Source organism: Melozone crissalis, unplaced genomic scaffold (genome assembly GCF_028551555.1).
Source record: "Melozone crissalis strain CALT ecotype California unplaced genomic scaffold, PUWL_Pcris_2 ptg000029l_1, whole genome shotgun sequence".
NCBI lineage: Eukaryota > Metazoa > Chordata > Aves > Passeriformes > Passerellidae > Melozone > Melozone crissalis.
The window spans coordinates 9,281,360-9,300,108 of record NW_026535807.1 but is presented as its reverse complement, the minus strand read 5'-3'; the positions used below and the strand labels follow the sequence as shown (position 1 = coordinate 9,300,108).

The 18,749-nt window shown below is 45.7% G+C and overlaps 1 protein-coding gene across 4 annotated transcripts in view; it reads left to right on the top strand.

Moving 5' to 3' along the window:
* PLXNB1 (plexin B1) overlaps positions 1 to 18,749 on the top strand; it is a 77,146-nt gene that overhangs the window by 34,091 nt on the left and 24,306 nt on the right. For all 4 annotated transcript variants that reach the window (XM_054280790.1, XM_054280788.1, XM_054280789.1 and 1 more), the window contains 10 exons: positions 3,839 to 4,982; positions 9,521 to 9,703; positions 10,119 to 10,247; positions 12,017 to 12,117; positions 12,779 to 12,911; positions 13,608 to 13,764; positions 16,602 to 16,710; positions 16,809 to 16,917; positions 17,494 to 18,357; positions 18,489 to 18,614. In XM_054280790.1, the coding sequence (XP_054136765.1) occupies positions 3,849 to 4,982; positions 9,521 to 9,703; positions 10,119 to 10,247; positions 12,017 to 12,117; positions 12,779 to 12,911; positions 13,608 to 13,764; positions 16,602 to 16,710; positions 16,809 to 16,917; positions 17,494 to 18,357; positions 18,489 to 18,614 (3,045 nt within the window). In that variant the 5' untranslated portion in view covers positions 3,839 to 3,848. The remainder of the gene's footprint in view (positions 1 to 3,838; positions 4,983 to 9,520; positions 9,704 to 10,118; positions 10,248 to 12,016; positions 12,118 to 12,778; positions 12,912 to 13,607; positions 13,765 to 16,601; positions 16,711 to 16,808; positions 16,918 to 17,493; positions 18,358 to 18,488; positions 18,615 to 18,749) is intronic.

Genomic DNA, 18,749 nt, shown 5'->3' with positions numbered 1-18,749 from the left:
AAATAAATAAAACTCAGCCGTATTATTTGGATATTAATATTTTACGGTGAGTTAGAGGCAGTGTTCAGAGTATTGTCTGGAACATTTTCCTGTTTAACGGGAATTCATCAAAAAAATGGAATATTTAAAATGAATCTTTAAACCTTGGCAATTGCATTCAGAATTAATTAAAGGCTACACACTTTTAGTGCAATCTGTCTACAACAGCTGTGTTATACACTAGCAGTGAGCACAGGAAGCAGAACGGTTCAGTAAATCCATAAAGAGCTCTGTAGTGTAGCCTGTCATGAAACCATCAGATTTAAATGTAGGTTATCCTCCTCCTTCCTGTCCTCCCAGAGAGGTTGTCATGGGCTTAACTGAAAGGCAAGCATAAAAAAGACAGTGATGGCTGTGCTTGAGAAACAGCTTGGAAAATGGAATCAAAACACACTGCTGGCTTTTCTTCCCTCTCTATTCTCATGTAGGGTGCAAATGCTTCCAGCTACTGATAGCTAGACAGTCATGCTCATTGCTAATGTATGTTTGCTCACCTAGCAATAAATACAAGTTCATTTGCTAATGGGTCTTTGTAGCAAAGAGCAACAAAGAGCACTATATTCAGTGTTTATCCATTGTGCAGGGTGATTAGAACCAGCCTGCAGAACATGCTGTACTACCATTCTGTTTTGTTTTCTCTGTTCTCACAGAGTCATGAGGACCAGACAGTAGTTTCTTATCTGAATCATTTTTAAGGACTAGCTTTTCACAAAGTGACTTCCAGGGGAGTATTGATGGCTGAAAGAAGAGTAGCTATATGTTAGAGCCTTGACCACAGCAAGATCTGATTATGGTCTGCTGGAATGAAGGACTAGTTGATTTTCCAACCTCTTTCCAGTACAGGTGCTCCAATAGGTAAAATGTTTTCAGTGAAACATTTGGAGCAGGTTCAAATACAGATCAATGAGCTTGTAACAAGATCCATGTTGCTGGAGTTGTGTCATGTGAGTTGAAGTAATGGTTAGCTCTGCCCTGGCAGTTGCCAATGGGGCTCCATGGGACACAGGGCAGAGTCGTGCAGCTTGTAGGCATAACCTCTAGCCAGAAAGCCACTGTTTCAGAATCCATAAATCCTGGAGACACATGCCCATTTTACTTTGTAAGTGTTGGCAGAGGAAGGTTGCATTAGCTAAAAGAAGATTACAGATTCCTCAGAGTGGTGTAGCTATAATGACATCTTGTGATTCTCAGCTGCTTCCAGATCAAAGATTCTCTTCTCCTTGTCATTGTTGCTGTTCACAACATAGTCAAGCTCCTGCTGTTGGGTGGCCATCAGCCTATTGCTTTGTTTGCAGGGATTTTCAGCTTTGAAACTGAGGAGACTCCAGACAGTCGTACAAGCCATCATGACATCTGCATGATGGCAGTGCAGAGGTGTAGAGACAGTTGTGTGGTTAGGGGGGTTTCTTAAATGAAGTTCTCTCCTACAGAAATGATGAAAAAGAGTTAAAAATAACTGTCATGTTGGAGTTGGAGCAAGATCTTTTCTGCTGATCTAAACCTGAGGGGATAGAGTCAAATTACATCTCCTTCCTTCAGTCTGTGTGTATCTTCTTGCTGGGTTTTCCCACATAGCGTCTCCCACACGGTGAGGGTTTCTCTCAGGTGCTACAGTGCACTCGCTTACCACTCTGGAAAAGAGACTCCTAGGGTAGTTCAGGGCTGTTTGCCAGTCTGGGTGAAGCAGAGTGTGTTCATAGCTCTGAAGCAGAAAGCACTAAGTGTCCATTATCAGGGCAAACAAAAGCCCCAGTGTGCACGTAGCCTAAACACAGCGCTGGTGGTGTGAATCAGTGGCTGTGGGCTCTGGGGGAAAGCTGCCAGCCCAGAGCCAGCATTCCTGTGCCTGGCCATATCCTGACAGTGCTGCCTACTTACCTACAAGAACCGTGTGAAGTGGAGCTTTTCCAGAGCTTCACAAAGCCTATATTTAATAAAGTGTTGTTTTTGTAATACCTTCTATCCGCTGGATTTCACAAGTAAACTAATCCTCTCAACTGGTCTTTAGGTAGAGCAAAGATGCCAATTTTACTGACAAAGGAGCTGGAAAGCAGACTTCTGGGGGGCTTTTCTGCAATAGCAGGGGAGTAGAAGATGGATCCAGAGTCTTACAGCTGTTGTTCTCAGCATTGCTACTGTGTTTTCTGCACATTGTGTGCTGGACATTGTATAGAATGAGTGTAAGACACAGTTTATGGGTTGAGAAGTTTGTGGCCTAAATTGGATAAGTCCTCCAGTAAATGCTGGAGTAGTTTCCTCTTGAAATGCTGCAGATCTTTTTCTGCCTCTGTGATTTAAGCACTTCTGAGCTAAATCACTTTGAGCTTATGAGGAAGACCCAAGAGGGCTGATGCCCTAGGAGGGGAGTGATGATAGTTTTCTTAACTTTTACTACAAAATTAATATCACCCCTGAGGAGCTGAGTTGCCAAAATGAGCCCAGCAGATTACAGGGCAGTTCTGGAGGAGATACTGTACTCCTCAGCTCCACGGAGCCTCTGACCCAGCTTGGCAGCTGTGCAGCTCTGTGCAGCTTTGATACCCTGCCTGCAAGAGGGAGGGAGGGCTGGAAGGAAATAGATTCACAGCTGCATCACCACCTACTTCTCAATTTAAATGAGGTGGTACTCATAGTAAATTATTGAGTACTTGCAGCTGTCTCCCTTTCTCCATGGGGAAAGTGTTAATCAAAATGCTGCAGGTACTTATTACCACATTTCCACCAGGCTGTGGGGATCCCCATCTTGTCCAGAGCAGTTGTTCCCATCCATGGCATGGCTTGAGTGGATCACAGTAGGTTTCAAAAGGAGTTGTTCTAAGTATTCTCTGGAGAGGAGCTGAACAGGTCTGGTGATTCCCTGGGTCTGTCCAACATCTACCCTGGACTTGCTTGCAGTTTGAGACATGGGAAGGAATGGAGCATTGTCCACAAAGCAGGCATGTTTAAATCACCTTTCATAGTACTGGGAAAAGTGCTGTGGAGAAATGAGTGTCTGTAAGAGACTTCTACCCCAGAGAGAGCAGTAACAGGTGAACAGGTAAAGGTGATCTCCCCTCACCTGGATGTGCTGTGTAAGTTCCCAGGAAAATGGGGACCCACAGGGTCTGGTTTGGCAGGACTGAGGGCAGACTGGTAGCCCCAGAGGGAGGCTAGGAGCTGAAGTGACTGATATTCCAGAGGCTTAATCCTGGCACCCAGGCTCTGCTTGGGTGGGTGATGCTAGTGGCAGAGATGGCATGAGAAGGTTTCTTCTGAAGCATGGGTGGAACAGCCTTAGACCCACAAGAGGCTGTTGATAGCCATAAGTGATAACAAAGAGAGGGTTTAATTATGATATCTACTTCAAGTACAGAGTGAAGGGCTTGTAAGTTTGCTCCAAATTGGATCTCAGCTGCAGTTTATTTAAGCAATGGTCCTGCAGGTTGCGTTTGTCTTAGACAGTGGTTTGTTTTACTGTGGTGTTGCTCATTAATACCATATGCAACATGCTGGCTTCTATGGAAATTTGGTCCTGTCCTGGAGAACTTCCAGTACCTCACCATAGCTCAGCTGTGTAGGAGTCAAGTTAAATGTGGATTTTTCTGATGTTACAAGAGTAGTGATCAGCTTCAATGTTGCATTTACTTGCAATATTGCAGCTTCTCCTGAGGATGCTGTGCCTGTCATCTTGATGTGGATCTGACTGAATTAAATCTCTGATACTCCTGAAGGCCTCTTGCTGTGGGTGCTATTGAAGGATTTTGAGTATAAATCTTACTTCTGGCTCCAAGGAGTTATAACAGCCTTTCCTCTCTTGCAGAGTGTTTACCATGCCTCTGGGAACGTTCCTCCTTCCTGTTCTCTGTTTCTTGGGAGCATCAATTCCACAGGGACTGCAGTATGTCACATTCTCACGCAATGCTACAAAATTCCTCCACCTGTCCATGGACTTGGAATCTGGAACCATTTACTTGGGGGCCACCAACTTTCTTTTCCAGCTGACATCTGACCTGCTGTTGGAGAACATGGTTCAGACTGGGCCAGTTCTGGACAGTAAGGATTGCCTCCCACCAGTCTCAAAGCTGGAGTGCCCTCAGGCACACCTCACTGACAATCACAACAAGCTGCTGCTGGTGAACACTGTGCAGAAGGAGCTCATTGTGTGTGGCAGCGTCCACCAGGGGATCTGTGAGAAGAGGAGCCTGGAGTCCATCGACCACGTCCTGTTCCGGCCAGAGAGCCCTGGTGACACTCAGTATGTGGCTGCCAATGATCCCAACATCACCACTGTGGGACTCATCGCCTACTCGAAGGATGAGGTGCCCTTGCTGTTTGTGGGACGAGGGTACACCAGCCGAGGAGTGGGAGGAGGAATTCCTCCCATCACGACCCGGAATCTCAGGGCCCACGGAGGGGATGTTCAAGCCACAGACTCTCACTCCATTTTCTCCTATGAAGAAACGGCAAAACTGGCTGTGGGCCGGCTGTCAGAGTACAACCACCATTTCATTAAATCCTTCACTTACCACTCCAGTGTCTATTTCCTCTTCTACCGGCGGGACCTCAAATCGCAGTCGCGCGAGTACAAGACCTACATCTCGCGCATCTGCCTGGATGACTCCCACTATTACTCGTACGTGGAGTTACCTCTGCTGTGCCAGAGCAAAGGCAATACATACAGCCTGCTGCAGGCAGCCTATGTCACCCGGCCGGGAAAGGAGCTGGCCCAGGGACAGCTGGACACTGAGGGCGAGGTGCTGTTCGCAGCTTTCTCTGCCTGGCAGGCTTCCTCTGGGAAACTGAGCGAGGAGTCTGCGCTCTGCGTCTACACAATGGAGGAGGTGGATCGCCTGACCAACTGGACTAGGGATGTTTGCTACATGAGAGATGGCAAGTCAGAAGAAGGGACAGAAGTGGCATATATTGAGTATGATGTCAGTTCCAACTGTGTCCAACTGCCAGCGGTAAGTGGCTTTGTGCTTTTGAGCAGTCTGCAGCTTGTTCCTGTGTTGCTCTGTGTTCCTGAAGTTGTCTTGCTTACACAGATGGACGTTGAAATCTGGGTTAAAAGCCTTTGGGCTCAGTCTGTTGTGCCCCACATGGGCAGGGTTCCTTACAGAGGGAGAGGAACTGTATGTGGCAGTGGGAAGAGCATCTGGTGTGACCTGGCCCTGAGGCCTGTCTTGTGGCAATACCAGGCCAAGGGCACTGAAGCTGCTGTTCAAGTAGTTCTTTATCTGTGTCATCTCCTGGTCTGCACTGCAGGGAAGAAGAGGAGCTTGTGTATGTGCTCCTCTGTGTGGGGAAGGGAATTTGAGGGGTGTGCTGGGTCCCTGTTGCTTATGGTGAAGTGTACCTCAAAACAGCTTCCTGCAAGGGCACTCAGGAACAAAAAGGAGCATTAGCAAAACCAAGTGTCATCAAAGAGATGTTCAAAACCCTCCTGGATGTGCTCCTGCGTAGCAGGTTTTAAGTGACCCTGCTTTGGCCGAGGGATTGGACTAGATGGTCTCCAGAGGTCCCTTCCAACCTTAATAATTCTGTGATTCTGTGCAAATCCCAGCTTCCTATAGACTGCTTTAGTCCTGCAGACTTTTGGGCACAAGAAGGACCTCCTCCTGAGCTGGCTCTTTTTCTCCAGAGCTGTAAAAGAGGTGATAATGCTTTACATTCAGTGACAAAAGCATGATGGGATGTTGCAGGATAAAAATTTAACCCAAAGTGGCTGTGACCCTGAATTCTCACCATCTGCCAGCCACACTGGCTGCAAAATCAGAGACAGTGATTCAAACAGTGCAGCAGTGCTCTCCTGGATGCAGTGTCCTGGCATGAGGCTCTGTGACCATGAGCAGCCTGTTTGCACCAAGGGTATTTCAGGTCCTTAGCAGAGCAGTGTGTTATCTTGTATCTTCCCTCCACAGAACAGGCTGTCCAGAGAATTGCCTCTTCCCAGCCTGGTACTGCAAAGAGCAAAGTGTTACCACAGAGCTTTAGAAGTTTCTGAGGTTGGTTGTGTGGTTCAAAACCAGTCTTAAAATTATGGTTTTCCTTTCACTAGCTAAAGTTGACTATACAGTACTTGTGGGACAAGGGAAGGGTAAAGAGCAGGCTTGGAGCAGTATGAGTGAGGGTGGGAGGAGTATGTAAGAGTTGGGAAGAAGGAGACTGCCCAGCTTGATGTCCTGCTTTCACTGTATTTCTTAGGCATACCCTGTGAGTCCTTTGAAAGGCCACATGGAATGACAAGTGATTTTCAGGGGAGCTTAAGGGGGTTAAATATTGAACAGGTATGAGCAGATGAATCCTTCTTTCAAAATGATGTAGAGTACCTTTATACCAATTGATCCAGTGGAGCAGTGGATGCACAGGGTGGGAGGAAAAGGCAGTCTGTCTGTGATTCCTGGTGCACGATCCCAGGGTCCCACCTGCGTGGTTTGGCTTGAGTGGGCTGACCATAATGTGATGTCTTATTAACAGGTGTGTCCAATGAAATGTAAATATCCCAACAAACCTGATCCTGCACCATTCAGCGCACGGTAGCGCTTGTCCTTCACATTGTATCCAACATCATGGAAAGGTCTGTGCCAGCCCCAGCCTACTCCAGTCAGGGCTGAGTGCAAGCGACTGTCAATGGACATTTTAGGCAGGAATAGTTTTAACTTGTTTTCAGTGGTGGCAGCTTCTGCTGGATGTAAGGATAATGCTAATTAATTTCACATTTTTCTGCCTCCCAACCAACTAGTGCGTAAGGTATGCCCTTTTCCTTAGTTAGATCTGCCTCTGGGTTTCAGTCCAAAAAGGGATGCTAAAATTGAGTTTTATAGTTCAATACAATCTCTTGAACTGGGGGAAAAAAACGCCAGCTTGTTTTTATAAGAATTTCAGACCCAGTTCATTTGTTCAGTTTGCTGGAGATTCATTAGTTATGAGATGCAGGAGGCTGTGTAGATGCTGTTTAGTGACTTGATAAATTGGAAGTGTGAAACATTTCTACGAGGCTTGGGAAGGCTGCATGTATTCTGTGGGTGTAGTTTTCAAGGCATGGATCTTGTCCTTTTGTTTTTAGTCCTCTTCATGCATAGATATAGCTTGTCCTATTGTTGTTTCCTACCTGTGCAGATAGGATACCCACAGCAGAATTCACAGCAGCAGCTGCTGCATTTCATTAAGACACTGGATGATTCCTCAAGTGCATTTTCTGCAACGTTGCCAAGATGTTATTCATTGCAAGCAATTCAAAGAGCTTCTATGTAAATTTATATAAGTACTTTATACAGACAGCCCCTGAGAGGCCACGGCTGGGCTGTGCCAGTGCTGGGAGAGCTTGCTCAGGTCATGTTGGTTTATGGTAGATAAAAGTTGTGTGTGAGGTGATTTGCCCTTGGCATCACATAAAGGCAACAGCAGTGCTGAGCACGACTGGCTTACAAATATTGCTGACTTGTATGTGGACATTTTTTAAGCAGTCTTTGAAAATTCAGCCAGTAGTGGGGTCATTAGGCTCCAGAATTTGTACAAAGGCTGCAAAAGATATCTAGAATCCCATTCAAAATAAGCAGTTAATGCTTTGGAGCATGGAATTTTGGCAGCGGCCTGCTTCCTAATAAATCTTAAAGGAATTGGATAGCTGGAAAAATAGAAGTCTTTAAGTTACAAGAAGATGATTGGAAGAAGTTTAAAAATCAAATGGCAGGCGGTAAGAAAAATATATACTACTAAAATTGAATGCTAGTTTAGAGGATGTTAAGAACTAGCAATTGTTAAAAGCTATAACCTCCTCAGACTTTGTCAGAACCTCACACCAAGTGTGCAGAAAAATAATTGAAGTAGTATTTGAAAGGAAAACAATAAAGCAGTGGACTGAAAGCAGTGCTAGTCTAACTGGCATGGTTTGTTAATAGGACAGCTGTGTCAAGCCGTGCTTCCCTGCTAAGACAACAATGCATTTGAGAAGGGAACAGAGCTGAGCCGGTTAAATATATTTTAATGTGGGATTTCCATAGACCTTACCAAAAGCTGCTGATTGCTTCTAGTTTCTCCAGGAAGTAGTCAAGTATTTAAAAAACAAAGCCTACAACAACACAAACCACACCAAAAAAACTATTAAAAAAAATTGAAAAAAGAGAAATGGGAGGAGAGGGGAGAGAGGGCCAGGTTTTCCATGGGATCAGTGAGTGGAGATGAGCAGACAGCTCAGGAATGCCATGAGGTGCTGTTATCATGGGTCTCTGACGGGGGCAGCTCCATTGCCTGGTGCCGGTTGGTACCGCGCAGCCTGAGCTGCCAAATGCAAAGCCACAGACATCAGGCAGAAGGAAAATGTAACCCTGCTCACAGGGAGTCTAAATTGAACCACATTGCCTGAGGCAAGAGACAGAGCTGGAGTCAGTATGGACTGCACAGTTAATGTGCTGCTCCATGCTTGGCTTTGTCAGAGTAATTAGTAAGGGGCTGGAGAGGAGAGTGAAAACATTATCCATAAGGGATTTCATGATGAAAATCTTGAATTTACACAAGGCACATTTTTGAAGACAAGACACTGATCAATTAAAAAATGGTGTTTAAGATACTAATTGTTGAGTGAACAATCCTGCATTCAGTCTCCAAAAGGATACTGTAAAATTGAAATGGACATGGAGCAAGGCATTAAGAAAGATATAAAGCACACAGGAACTATCCCAGACAAGACTGAATTTGTTACTTAGGAAAAAGATGAATCATAATGGGATATCTTTTCTCTGCACACAATAAATAGTAAATAAGTTTGCAGCTTTCGTTGTCCCTCTTTATAATGCAGTAAGTGAAGGTTTGGTGGCACTGGGAGGGAACTAACTGGAACAGAAGAATGATTGATGTTTCTGCACAGAGCAGTGGAGTTAATGTTCAGAACTCTCACAAGACTTAGAAGGATTGAAGTGTGCAATGTCTCTTGTATGTGCTCTCTGACTCCTAAGTGCAGTTAGTTAGCTCTTTGGAGCAGGTTGTGTCCCACCCTGTGTTTATGTATGTGCTGATGCACTGGGATTCTACTTCAGGCTTAGAATTTAACTTGTAGGGGTTACAGAAAAACCATGCAAATTGCTTGAGGTGAAACTTGTCACAAGGTGGCTTTGCACTGGAAACAGAAATTCTCTTCTTTTTCCTTTGTTCAGAAAAATACAAGTAATCTTCCCCAAAGCAGTGTCATGTCAGTGTGTAACAGCAATGTTTTTTGGAGAACTTGAGGGAGTTTCAATGCATTTCATTACTGATGCTGAATGAACTGGCTGAAATGTCTGCAGGATTCTGTGAGGGTACAGACAGCCAACATACCTAAACTAATTATTAAAATATGGGTGGTTTTGCCCTCAGTAAAAAAAGCTTAAGAGGAGTTAAAACTGAATTCACTCCTGGAGAATTTGGGTAGAAGAGGCAATGGTGGGAAGTGTTAAATGTGCTAATGTTATTTGTATCTTTTTTTTTTTGGTACTGATTTCCCTGTTCTTTTCACTCCTCCAAAAAGGACACCCTGTATGCCTACCCCTGTGGCTCTGACCACACTCCCAGCCCCATGGCCAGCCGGGTACCCTTGGAAGCTGCCCCTCTCCTGGAGAAAACTGAGGCCCGTCTGACAGCTGTGGCAGTGAATGTGGAAGATGGCCACACCATTGCTTTTCTGGGAGACAGCAGAGGAAGGCTGCACAAGGTATGATCTGCATGCAGCAAAAAGGATTAAACTAACCAGGGGTGCTCAGGTAAAAGGGGAAAAGGGCAGTGTTTCTTTTTGCTTGGGAAGTTGGCTTCCTATTAAAGATCATTGCTATCACATGGTCTCTTCTCACCCTGTACTGCCTGTGGAAAATGTGAATGCCCCAAACATGGTCACATTGCCTTTGGTTACATCTGCACTGAGCCAGCAGCAAGGCTGGTGCATCCTACATGGTTTGCACAGGTATTTCTGGGCATGTGCTTCACATGGCTCAAGTCACTGCACAGAGGTTCTGGTGGGAGATTAAAATCCTTGCACACAGCAGCAGTTCCAGTTTGTTCCTGTTGTAGAACAGGTGCCCCCAGCTCCTGTGGTAGTGCTTTGCCTGCTCACAACTGTGGCTCTCTTGCAGGTGTACTTGGGAGCCCAGGGAGAGGCACACACCTATGCTTCAGTACCTATCCAGGTGAACAGCATGGTGAGTGGAGACCTGCTGTTCGACCAGTTGCAGGAGCACCTCTTTGTCATGACCCAGTCAATGGTAAGAGCAATACAATCCTTTCCACAGAGGAGCTGAAAACACTGGATGTCCAGACAAACTGCTGGCAGGAGCAGGGGAGGCAGGGGAACTGCACCTGGCTAAGCCTGTGCTGGGCAGCAGCTGCCTGCCAGTCTTACAGGAATGGGAACCTTTCCCAAAAGCTGGAGGAAGCATGGAGAAAGCCTGTTAGCCTAATCCGTGGCTTGTTTGCGTGTGCATTTTCTGAAGTCTGTCAGGCTGTATCAGCAGTGATGGAGGAATGTGAACTGCAGGCTGTAAAAAGCTGCTCTGCTGGCATGAGTACAAGGGACCACCAATTCCTGGATTCCTGTGTTGAGCAGGAACTGTTTGGACAACAGTTTGCATCTCCATTTGAGCAGAAAAAAGCCTCTGGGTTCATATGTGACCCATCTTGGTTTTGCAGGAGTTTAAAAAGAGAAAAGAGAGATTTTGTGTCACTTCTGTTTTTAATCAGTTAAAAGATCAGGCTGTTCTTCTGTAACCTACAAAGAGCAGAAATGTGTGGGAAATGTCTTCAGATAGCAGAGGTGTTCTCTGACCAGGGATATAATAACAGTCTTGCAGATGAAATCAGGCTGTGGAAGGACGCATGTGAGGCACCTTTCTCTTTACCCCTGCTTTCTGTAATTCCTTTTGTGCCTAGAGGCAGTTGGAGGAGAAGAGGCATTGCAATGCCTCAGGCTTTTGGGATATTGGTGTCTGCTGAGTAGGAAATCCTGCTATGGATACTTTATTTGAGAGGATTTTTACCACCACTTGTATCAGCTCCTTGAACTGGAAAGAAAAGGATCCTGCTAGCAAAGGAAAAACAGTCCTTGAGTTACTCTGAAGGAAAGAACAAACAACAAATGAGAGCCACTACTTCCCTCTACTCCCCCAGTGCACTTTGAGATACTTGTAAAATTTGTAACGCTTCAAAGCAGGAGTTGAAATCTGTGAGTGGAAGAAGATTAGGGAAATCTGAAATATATCCTTAACAGTAGTTATTCTGCCAATTAAAGTATGCAAATTAAATCATGTACTTAGCAAAAGTAATAGGTCTGGGATTAGAAGTTGGTATTTCAAAGTAGATGACAGTAGTAGCTGAAGTGTAGTAGCAGATTAAAGAGGGCAAGAGGCTGAAATCAGCAAGGAGGGTAAGTTAAAGCAGAAGAATTTTGCAAGTAAAATTTACTCTGAGATGGCAGAAAGTTTTTGTTCCACGTTGATCAAAGCTTCAGGGTCTACTTTCAGTCCAAATGATAGTTCTACCAGGTAGAGCTGGGCAATAGTGCAGATGGATTCAGAGGCCACAGCTGTAGCTGCTGTCTCCAGCTTCAGTCACCTGTGTGTCAGGAGAGATGGTCTCACATGACAGAGTCCAGAAAAGCAAAAGAGTGGATGATATTCAGTCAGCTACTCTATAATTCACTTTGTTAAAGTGCAGTTTTATGACTAAATACAATTTCCTCCTTGCAAAATGTGTTGCAGAGTAACCAATGAATAGCAATACAGTTTGCTTTCCTCAGTGTCTCTCTACAGCCTGATGCTTAGATGTCCTTCATCTGTATGTGAAATGGCCATTCACATGGGCTCTGGAGACTTGTTCTCATTTTGTTTGTCTTTAAGGGTGGATAAATTGAGGATCAAAAAGTTATTTTGATGAGCATGTGGATGGTGAGACTTGCAAGTTAGGCATAAGAAGCCAGTGACCTGGGAGCTGTGTTGTGTGTGCTGTGTTTTCCACTTTTCATTTCTTTCTCTGACAGGTGGTAAAGGTTCCCATAATGGAATGTTCCCTGTACTTGGACTGTGAATCCTGTCTGGCACTGAAAGATCCCTACTGTGGCTGGTGTGTCCTTCAGGGAAGGTAAGATAGATCCCTCTTCACTGTAAGGATTTTGGAGGGGAGGTGCCTAGGGATTGTCTTTGCTTCCTCTCTTCCTTATTTCTGTGTCTAGATTTTACCTATTTTTAGTTCCTTTATAGGATATTTGCTCTAATTTACCATTCCTCTCTCTGCTTCCCTAAAACACTGCCAGCAGCAATAGCAGTTGCATATAAGGGCATCTTTCCATTGTTTTTTGGATCTTTGGCACCACTCACAATTCACCTGTTCATCAGATTTCAGCCTGGTTTTAGTCTGACTTCAGCTCAAACTACCACATTGCAAGTTTAGAGAAACTAGCTTGTCCCTTCTTCTGGTGTCTTATTTAGCACTACTTGTTCCCCTACTGACGTTTCTTAATGAAACATGGTTTATTCCAGTGTCTGTGTCTGCCTGCTGCCTCTGCTTCCCTGTGGAGAGTCACAGGAATTAGTTCATGACCCCTGAAGCCCAAAAGTGCTTACCCATCTATAATTTCACAACAGCTCATCCTGTTATTGAAGGTGGTGGGAGGCTGGGACTTCAGTGGCTTGTGCAGCAGCTTCCCCAAGACTTGCAAGGCTTGAGACAGGCAGTGTCTGCTTGCAAGCCAAGCACAAGCTGCTGCTCAGGTCTCTCATGGATTCTTGCTGTTTCCCTGCAGGTGCAGCCGTCGCTCCGAGTGCTTGCGGTCCAGGCTGAGTGAGCAGTGGCTCTGGAGCTTCAACTCTACACAGCAGTGTCTGTCTGTCCAGTCACTAACTCCAGCCAACATCAGCAGAGAGGAAAAGAGAAATGTGAGTGGGGGCTATCCTCTGATGGTGCTCAAGCTTATGGAAAGTCCTCTGCAAACTGAGGAGTCAGAAGTCTTTCTGTTGCTTTCACTGGGGTGCTGAAGCACTGAACCTTCAGGCACATTGTCTGCCTCACATGAAGGACTTCTCTCCTGGGGCAGCCAAGCTGTTCATTCAGTTGTTTGGTTGTTTCTTTGTTTTCTCTGAACCTAAATGTCCTTGCCTGCTAAGACTTACTGGGTATTCTGGAGTATGTGATGCCTGCTTGGATGGGGATCCTCCTTGTTTTAGTATCTATAAGGTGCCTGTGTCTGTGCTTTCAGTGTTTCTGTCACTTGCTGTCAGGAAGGCCTGAAAGGAGTGGCCCAAAATTACAGCTCCTGTCTGGCATGTGATAGATGACAGAAAAGCTAAGAAGGTGCTGGAGTGATTTGAAGTCTGTCATTGTGTCAGGAGGTGGCAAGAACCTGTCTTTTGCTAGAGGCTTGGGCAATGGGGGAAATTGTCAGTTGCTGGAGGGATGCCAAGCTCAGTTCAGGAATAGCAAGAGATGATGAATGGAACAGTCAGTCCTAGGAGACATTATAGGAAAATGAGCATTGTTGTAGGTAACTACTTTATGAGATTCTTGAAAAAACAGAACAAGAAAATTATATTAAATGAAGGCAAATTATTTACTGGATATTACTGAACTGACAGATATTCTTGGCCATCTCGGACTTACCTTCTCTGCGTGAGGAAGAATTTTACTCGTGTTATTTCGAGGATTACGAAAGCCCAGCAGTTCTGACAGAGTCAGGGATCATGTGCCCTTCTCCAGATCCCAGCCAAGCACCAGCTTTGCCAACAGGAACAGGTTAGTGAAATGCTTTAAATGGAGCATGATAGCTCTGATAACATTGTTGGGAGAGAGTATGTTGTAGGCCATCGTATTGGCAGGATTAACAGCCATGAATGTATGTGGACTGTCAGCAGGTGTTCATTTCATTCCTCATAATATCTGTTTGCTTTCTACTTGTGTCACACACATCCTGTGCTATTTTGGGCTGTTGCCAAATTCCAGTGCCAAATTCTGATAGTTGGAAAGGAGATCCTGTTTGAAGGGGTGAATGCAAATCTGAATGTGATCTGAAATGCAGTCTAGAGAGTGGCTGGTTTGGCAGCTTTTTCCTAAATCTGGGGAGAAAACTCTCATAAATATTGCTTTATTATTAAAACCAAGCAAAATGCAGCCTTCTCAAAATCCATGTAGTGGGAGAAGGAAGTACACATAAGGAAAGGCAAGAAGAGACCTTAAAGTCTGCTAAAGAAGAGTCCTTAAAGATCTAAATAAATCTTCAATGCAGCATAACCTCAGAAAATACACAGTCAGCCTGTGAACAATAGTTGGCTGAGTATTGCTGATTGGCCACTCTAAAGAACCTGGAAAGTTCTCAATTTGTTTTCTTTGCATTGGATTTTACCCAGCCTGTCAGTGTGAGCTCTGATGAGCTGATCTCTTCAAAGAGCTTGCTCATCTGAAGTAAAAGGCAGGTGTCCATTGGGACACATTCCACACCATTCACCGAAATGGCTGAACAGATTTTTCTGTGCAAGTATGCAGCTGGCTAATAGGTATGAAGCAATCTCCATGGACATAACATGACACCAGAACTCAGCTAACACACTCATTCAAACTCCTTCATTTTCAATATTGTTTGCAGCATTTTGATGCCTGGCTTTCACACTGCTTTAGTTGGGAACAAGCCCACCAGATCTCCATTCAGGGTGGTCAGGCAGAGGGAAGAGGGCTTCATGCAGTGCCACTGCAAGCAGAGTGGGCAGGATTTGCTTCTCTGTGTAGTTGTATGGACTTGAATGTAAGCACAGTTGAGAAAAATCAGTGTAGATAAAGCCACAGTCCAGTTCTCATTATTCTAGGCTTCAGATATTCTTATCAGCTCCTTTGTAAGTCAGCCTTGCTTTTATTGCAAGATACCTTTCCTACATGACTCTCATATTGTGTCTGAGACTTATCAAGTGGCTCCTGTTGTGTAGCATGAGCTTGCTGGTGGATGGTTTCTGTCTGTTTGATCTATTTGTGTTGTCCCTTTGCTTCCGCAGTGCTTCTCCCACTCAGTGAGCAGGCCTTCCTAGCACAGAGCTTTGCTGTTTAACTGTGCCAGCTTCTTCTTCGTGTTCTCTTGTTTCTCAGACTTCCTCTCTCCTTCACTGTATTGTTATTCCTTCTCTGGCTTCTGTACTCTGCTAAGATGAATTTGAAGCTGGTAACGAGATTCATGTATTGTTTTCTAAATGAGATCTCATTAGGGCCTCAGATACCAACACTTTCCTATTCCTACTTATAATACTTTTCCCAGTTCACTAAAATATTTGCCATTTTCTTGCTTTATTTTAAAGGTTGCATACCAGCTTATCCATCATGTGTAGCTCTTGAGCTCCAAGTTAGTAGCACAAACTCTTGCTCTCAGTCTGCAAGTGCTCGACCTCATCCTCTGTACTGTCAAACAGCATTATTGGCAGTCATGGGAAATAATGGCCTTTCTGGAGAAAGGAGTATTTATAAATATGGTGTCATAACCCTGAAATCCTGGGAGGTGTTAGCCCTTCCACCACTGCCAAATGCAATCACCTCTGTGACAGTGATAGGAGTTGGCAGTATTGCAGTGACTCCAGCCTCCAGCTGCATAGGATATACCCTTATTTTCTGCACATCCTGGGTTTCAATGCACCCCCATCACTGTTTTGTTAGCATACTTCTGCCCTGGCCATCCTGTCAGGAACCCAGCTTAGACCTGACTGGTTTTTCACATATTGTTTGTTTTGCTGTGACTAGAGATTGCTTGCTAGAGGAGCTCTGAAATCTCATTCTGAGAGGAACAGTGCACAAGGTTCTTGTTACTTACTTTTATTGCAAACTGCCCTAGTGAAACAGCAGCTCCTGGGGTTGAGCAGAGAATGCAGTATGCTCCCATTATTTGGAGAACTAGTAACCAACTCTAAGGCTGAAGGCATTTGTCTGGGACAAGATTAATAAGCTGATTTAATACTGTCTTATGCAAAATATCTCCTTCCAGTTGATGCTATCAACTGCAGTAAGATTTGACCATCTCTGCAGCTATTTGGTCTACAGAAAACAGTGACAGTCTCTTCCCAAAGAGACCAGGGCTATCCTTAGGGTTGTAATTGATGTGAGACCTGGATTTTAAAGCAGATAAGCCTTCAGTCGTGTCAAGTGAGATTACAAATCTTATAAACCTCTTCCCTGACTCACTTCTTAGTCTGGTCATAGAACAAAGCTCTCAAGGTAAAGGCAGCATGTGAAGGGCACATCAGTTCTAAGGTTTCATTTTCCTTTGGATGACAAAAGAAGGCAATCAGCTTTGAGCCTCAATGTTACTTCTGCCTGTAATACAGAGATGGCAGTGGAATTACAGAGATAAAGGTGGACAGATCTTCAGACTAGGCTTCTTTCCCATGGGTTGGCAAGAGCTATCACAAACTACTCCTGATGAACTTGTCCAACCTGTTTTTAGTGTCCATAGGATAATCCAGTGATTGAGATGCTAAAAGCCTGGAAGGGAATCTGCCTCAGTGTTTGACAGTGTCTATCCTAAAGCATTCTGCATCTCCTAACAGTATGGCAAACTTGTAGGGGCTCCATTTCTAAGAAATTTTTATTTTCATTTTCAGATCATGTCACCATAAAGCTTGTAGTGCGTTTCCATGACATCTTCATTGCTTCTGTGGACTTCTCTTTCTATGACTGTGCTGCAGTGGCCCTGCTGTGGAAATCGGCACCGTGAGCACCTGCTTTTTCTCTTCTGTAGTTTTAGGGAGGGTGGCTGTCCCTTTCTGGGTTGTCCTGTCTTAGCAACTACTTTTCTGTCGTTCTTCCAGGTGCCAGAAGTGTGTGAGCAGTCTCTGGGGATGTAACTGGTGCATCCAGCAGCACCTCTGCACCCATAAAGCGACCTGTGAGGAGGGAACCATTATCTACAATGAAAGGGTATGTCTCCTGCTCAGTCCTAGTCCTGTGTGCTCTCACAGCCCCAGTGGATGAGATCTTTTCTCAGGAAAAATAGCAGCTGTCAGTCACATCAAGCAAGGAGATGAGCTGTTGGAGCAAAGAGGAGCTCTCCTTGGAGTGACATGAGGCTCTGCATCCCTGATCGATACGACAGGTTTCTGTCCATCAGAAGTACCATCAGATGAAGCAGGTCACTGTCCTGGGGCTATGCAGCCAGTGTTGTCAAAGTGGAAGGACAAGAGCAAGCTGGCAGGGAGGTGGAACACATGCCCAGTGTGTGGCTGTCACAGGTGGCCTTGCATTTTTGTGGAGGATGAAGCAGACCTCCCTCTGAGAGGCAGGCATCTGTGGGAAGAGGGAGTGTTGCTGGATCTTCTGCACTGTGAACATTCCCCAATCCCATCACACAAGATGGTACAAGATATAGCTCTCATTAAAATCCAGAGGGTGGAACAGTGTCTTGTCTATGGGAAGTCATACAGAGTGTTTTTCTGCTTGGGTTTTACTGTTTCATTTCTTTCCCTCTTCTCTGCTCACCGTGTTGTTTCTTTCTAGGCTCAGATCCCAACCCTGATCGTGTATCCCTCTCCAGCTGCTCCCCTCACCAAATCCTCCACCGCAGCCCCCACCATGGCCACAAAAGCCGTCACCACCCCTGTGCCCGTGAGCCCCAGCACTGTGCCCCACACGGAGGCCATCCACGTCACGCCCTCCGCAGCCTGGGAGGTGACCACGGAGCCGGCGCGGAGCCCCAGCTACACCCACCTGAGCCTGCCCACCGAGGGCGCCTCCCTGCACGCTGCCACGGAGGCCCCGCTGCCACCGCCGGCAGACAAACCTGTCACTGTGCCAGAGACAACTTCTCCTGCTGCATCTGTGCTCTCCAGCCCGTCTAAGAACATGGATCGCATGGCCTTGCCCACTGAAGGGCCAGCCACAGCCCAGGAGGCCCAGCACACAGACCCACCCACCACCACGCTCGGGGGTAGCTCTCTGCACACATCTCCAGTGGCAGCTGTAACACCCTCCCCTCACGTCACGAGTTTCAAGTGGCCTCCAAGTCCTTTTCCTACCACAGAGGCACTGACATCTGCCATCTCATCTCCCCAGACCCCCAGCCAGGTGCCAGGGAGCCCTGTTGTCTCTGATGATGCTCCTGGATTGCCGGGAACTGAGCTCCCTGTATCAGGGCTCCCAACATCAGCTCCCCCAGAGTGGCTGCTGGAGGAGGGCACAGAACTCCAGGACACAGAGGACTGGATGGATTTGCTGCAGGCTGAGAATGACACTTCTCTTTTCTCTGCTTCTACTCTTCTGTCGGGCGATGGTGATTCTTCAGAGAGGGATGTCCCTGAATTTCCCAGGATCCTTCACCCTGACCTCGACTATCAGTATGATGCCCCTGAGTTTTGGGAGGAGGTAAGTTACTGGCCTTTTGTAATTCATGGTCTAAGGCTGTAACTCTTTGAAGTTTTCTTACAGATTGCTAATCTGAAATCTACAGATTTCAGCACACAGGAGGGGTTGTGTCCTGTGGGTTTTTTTTACAGAGTGAGGAGCCTAGCTGGGGTCCAAATGCATGTCCCTGTGTGCAGGGAATCCAGGGATCTTCGCTGTTTCCAGTCAATGTGGCGAGGAAGATAACCCTGCTGGGAAAGAACTTCCACCTCTATCAGGTAGGCAGCTCAATGCCATCACCATCAAGCAATTGCATTAATGCAGGGCACTGTTTGGACAACCTGGCCACTGGGCTGCTAAAAATATGTGTAAGATACAGGTGTGACTCTGCCTTGGTTTCTCCTAGAGGAATA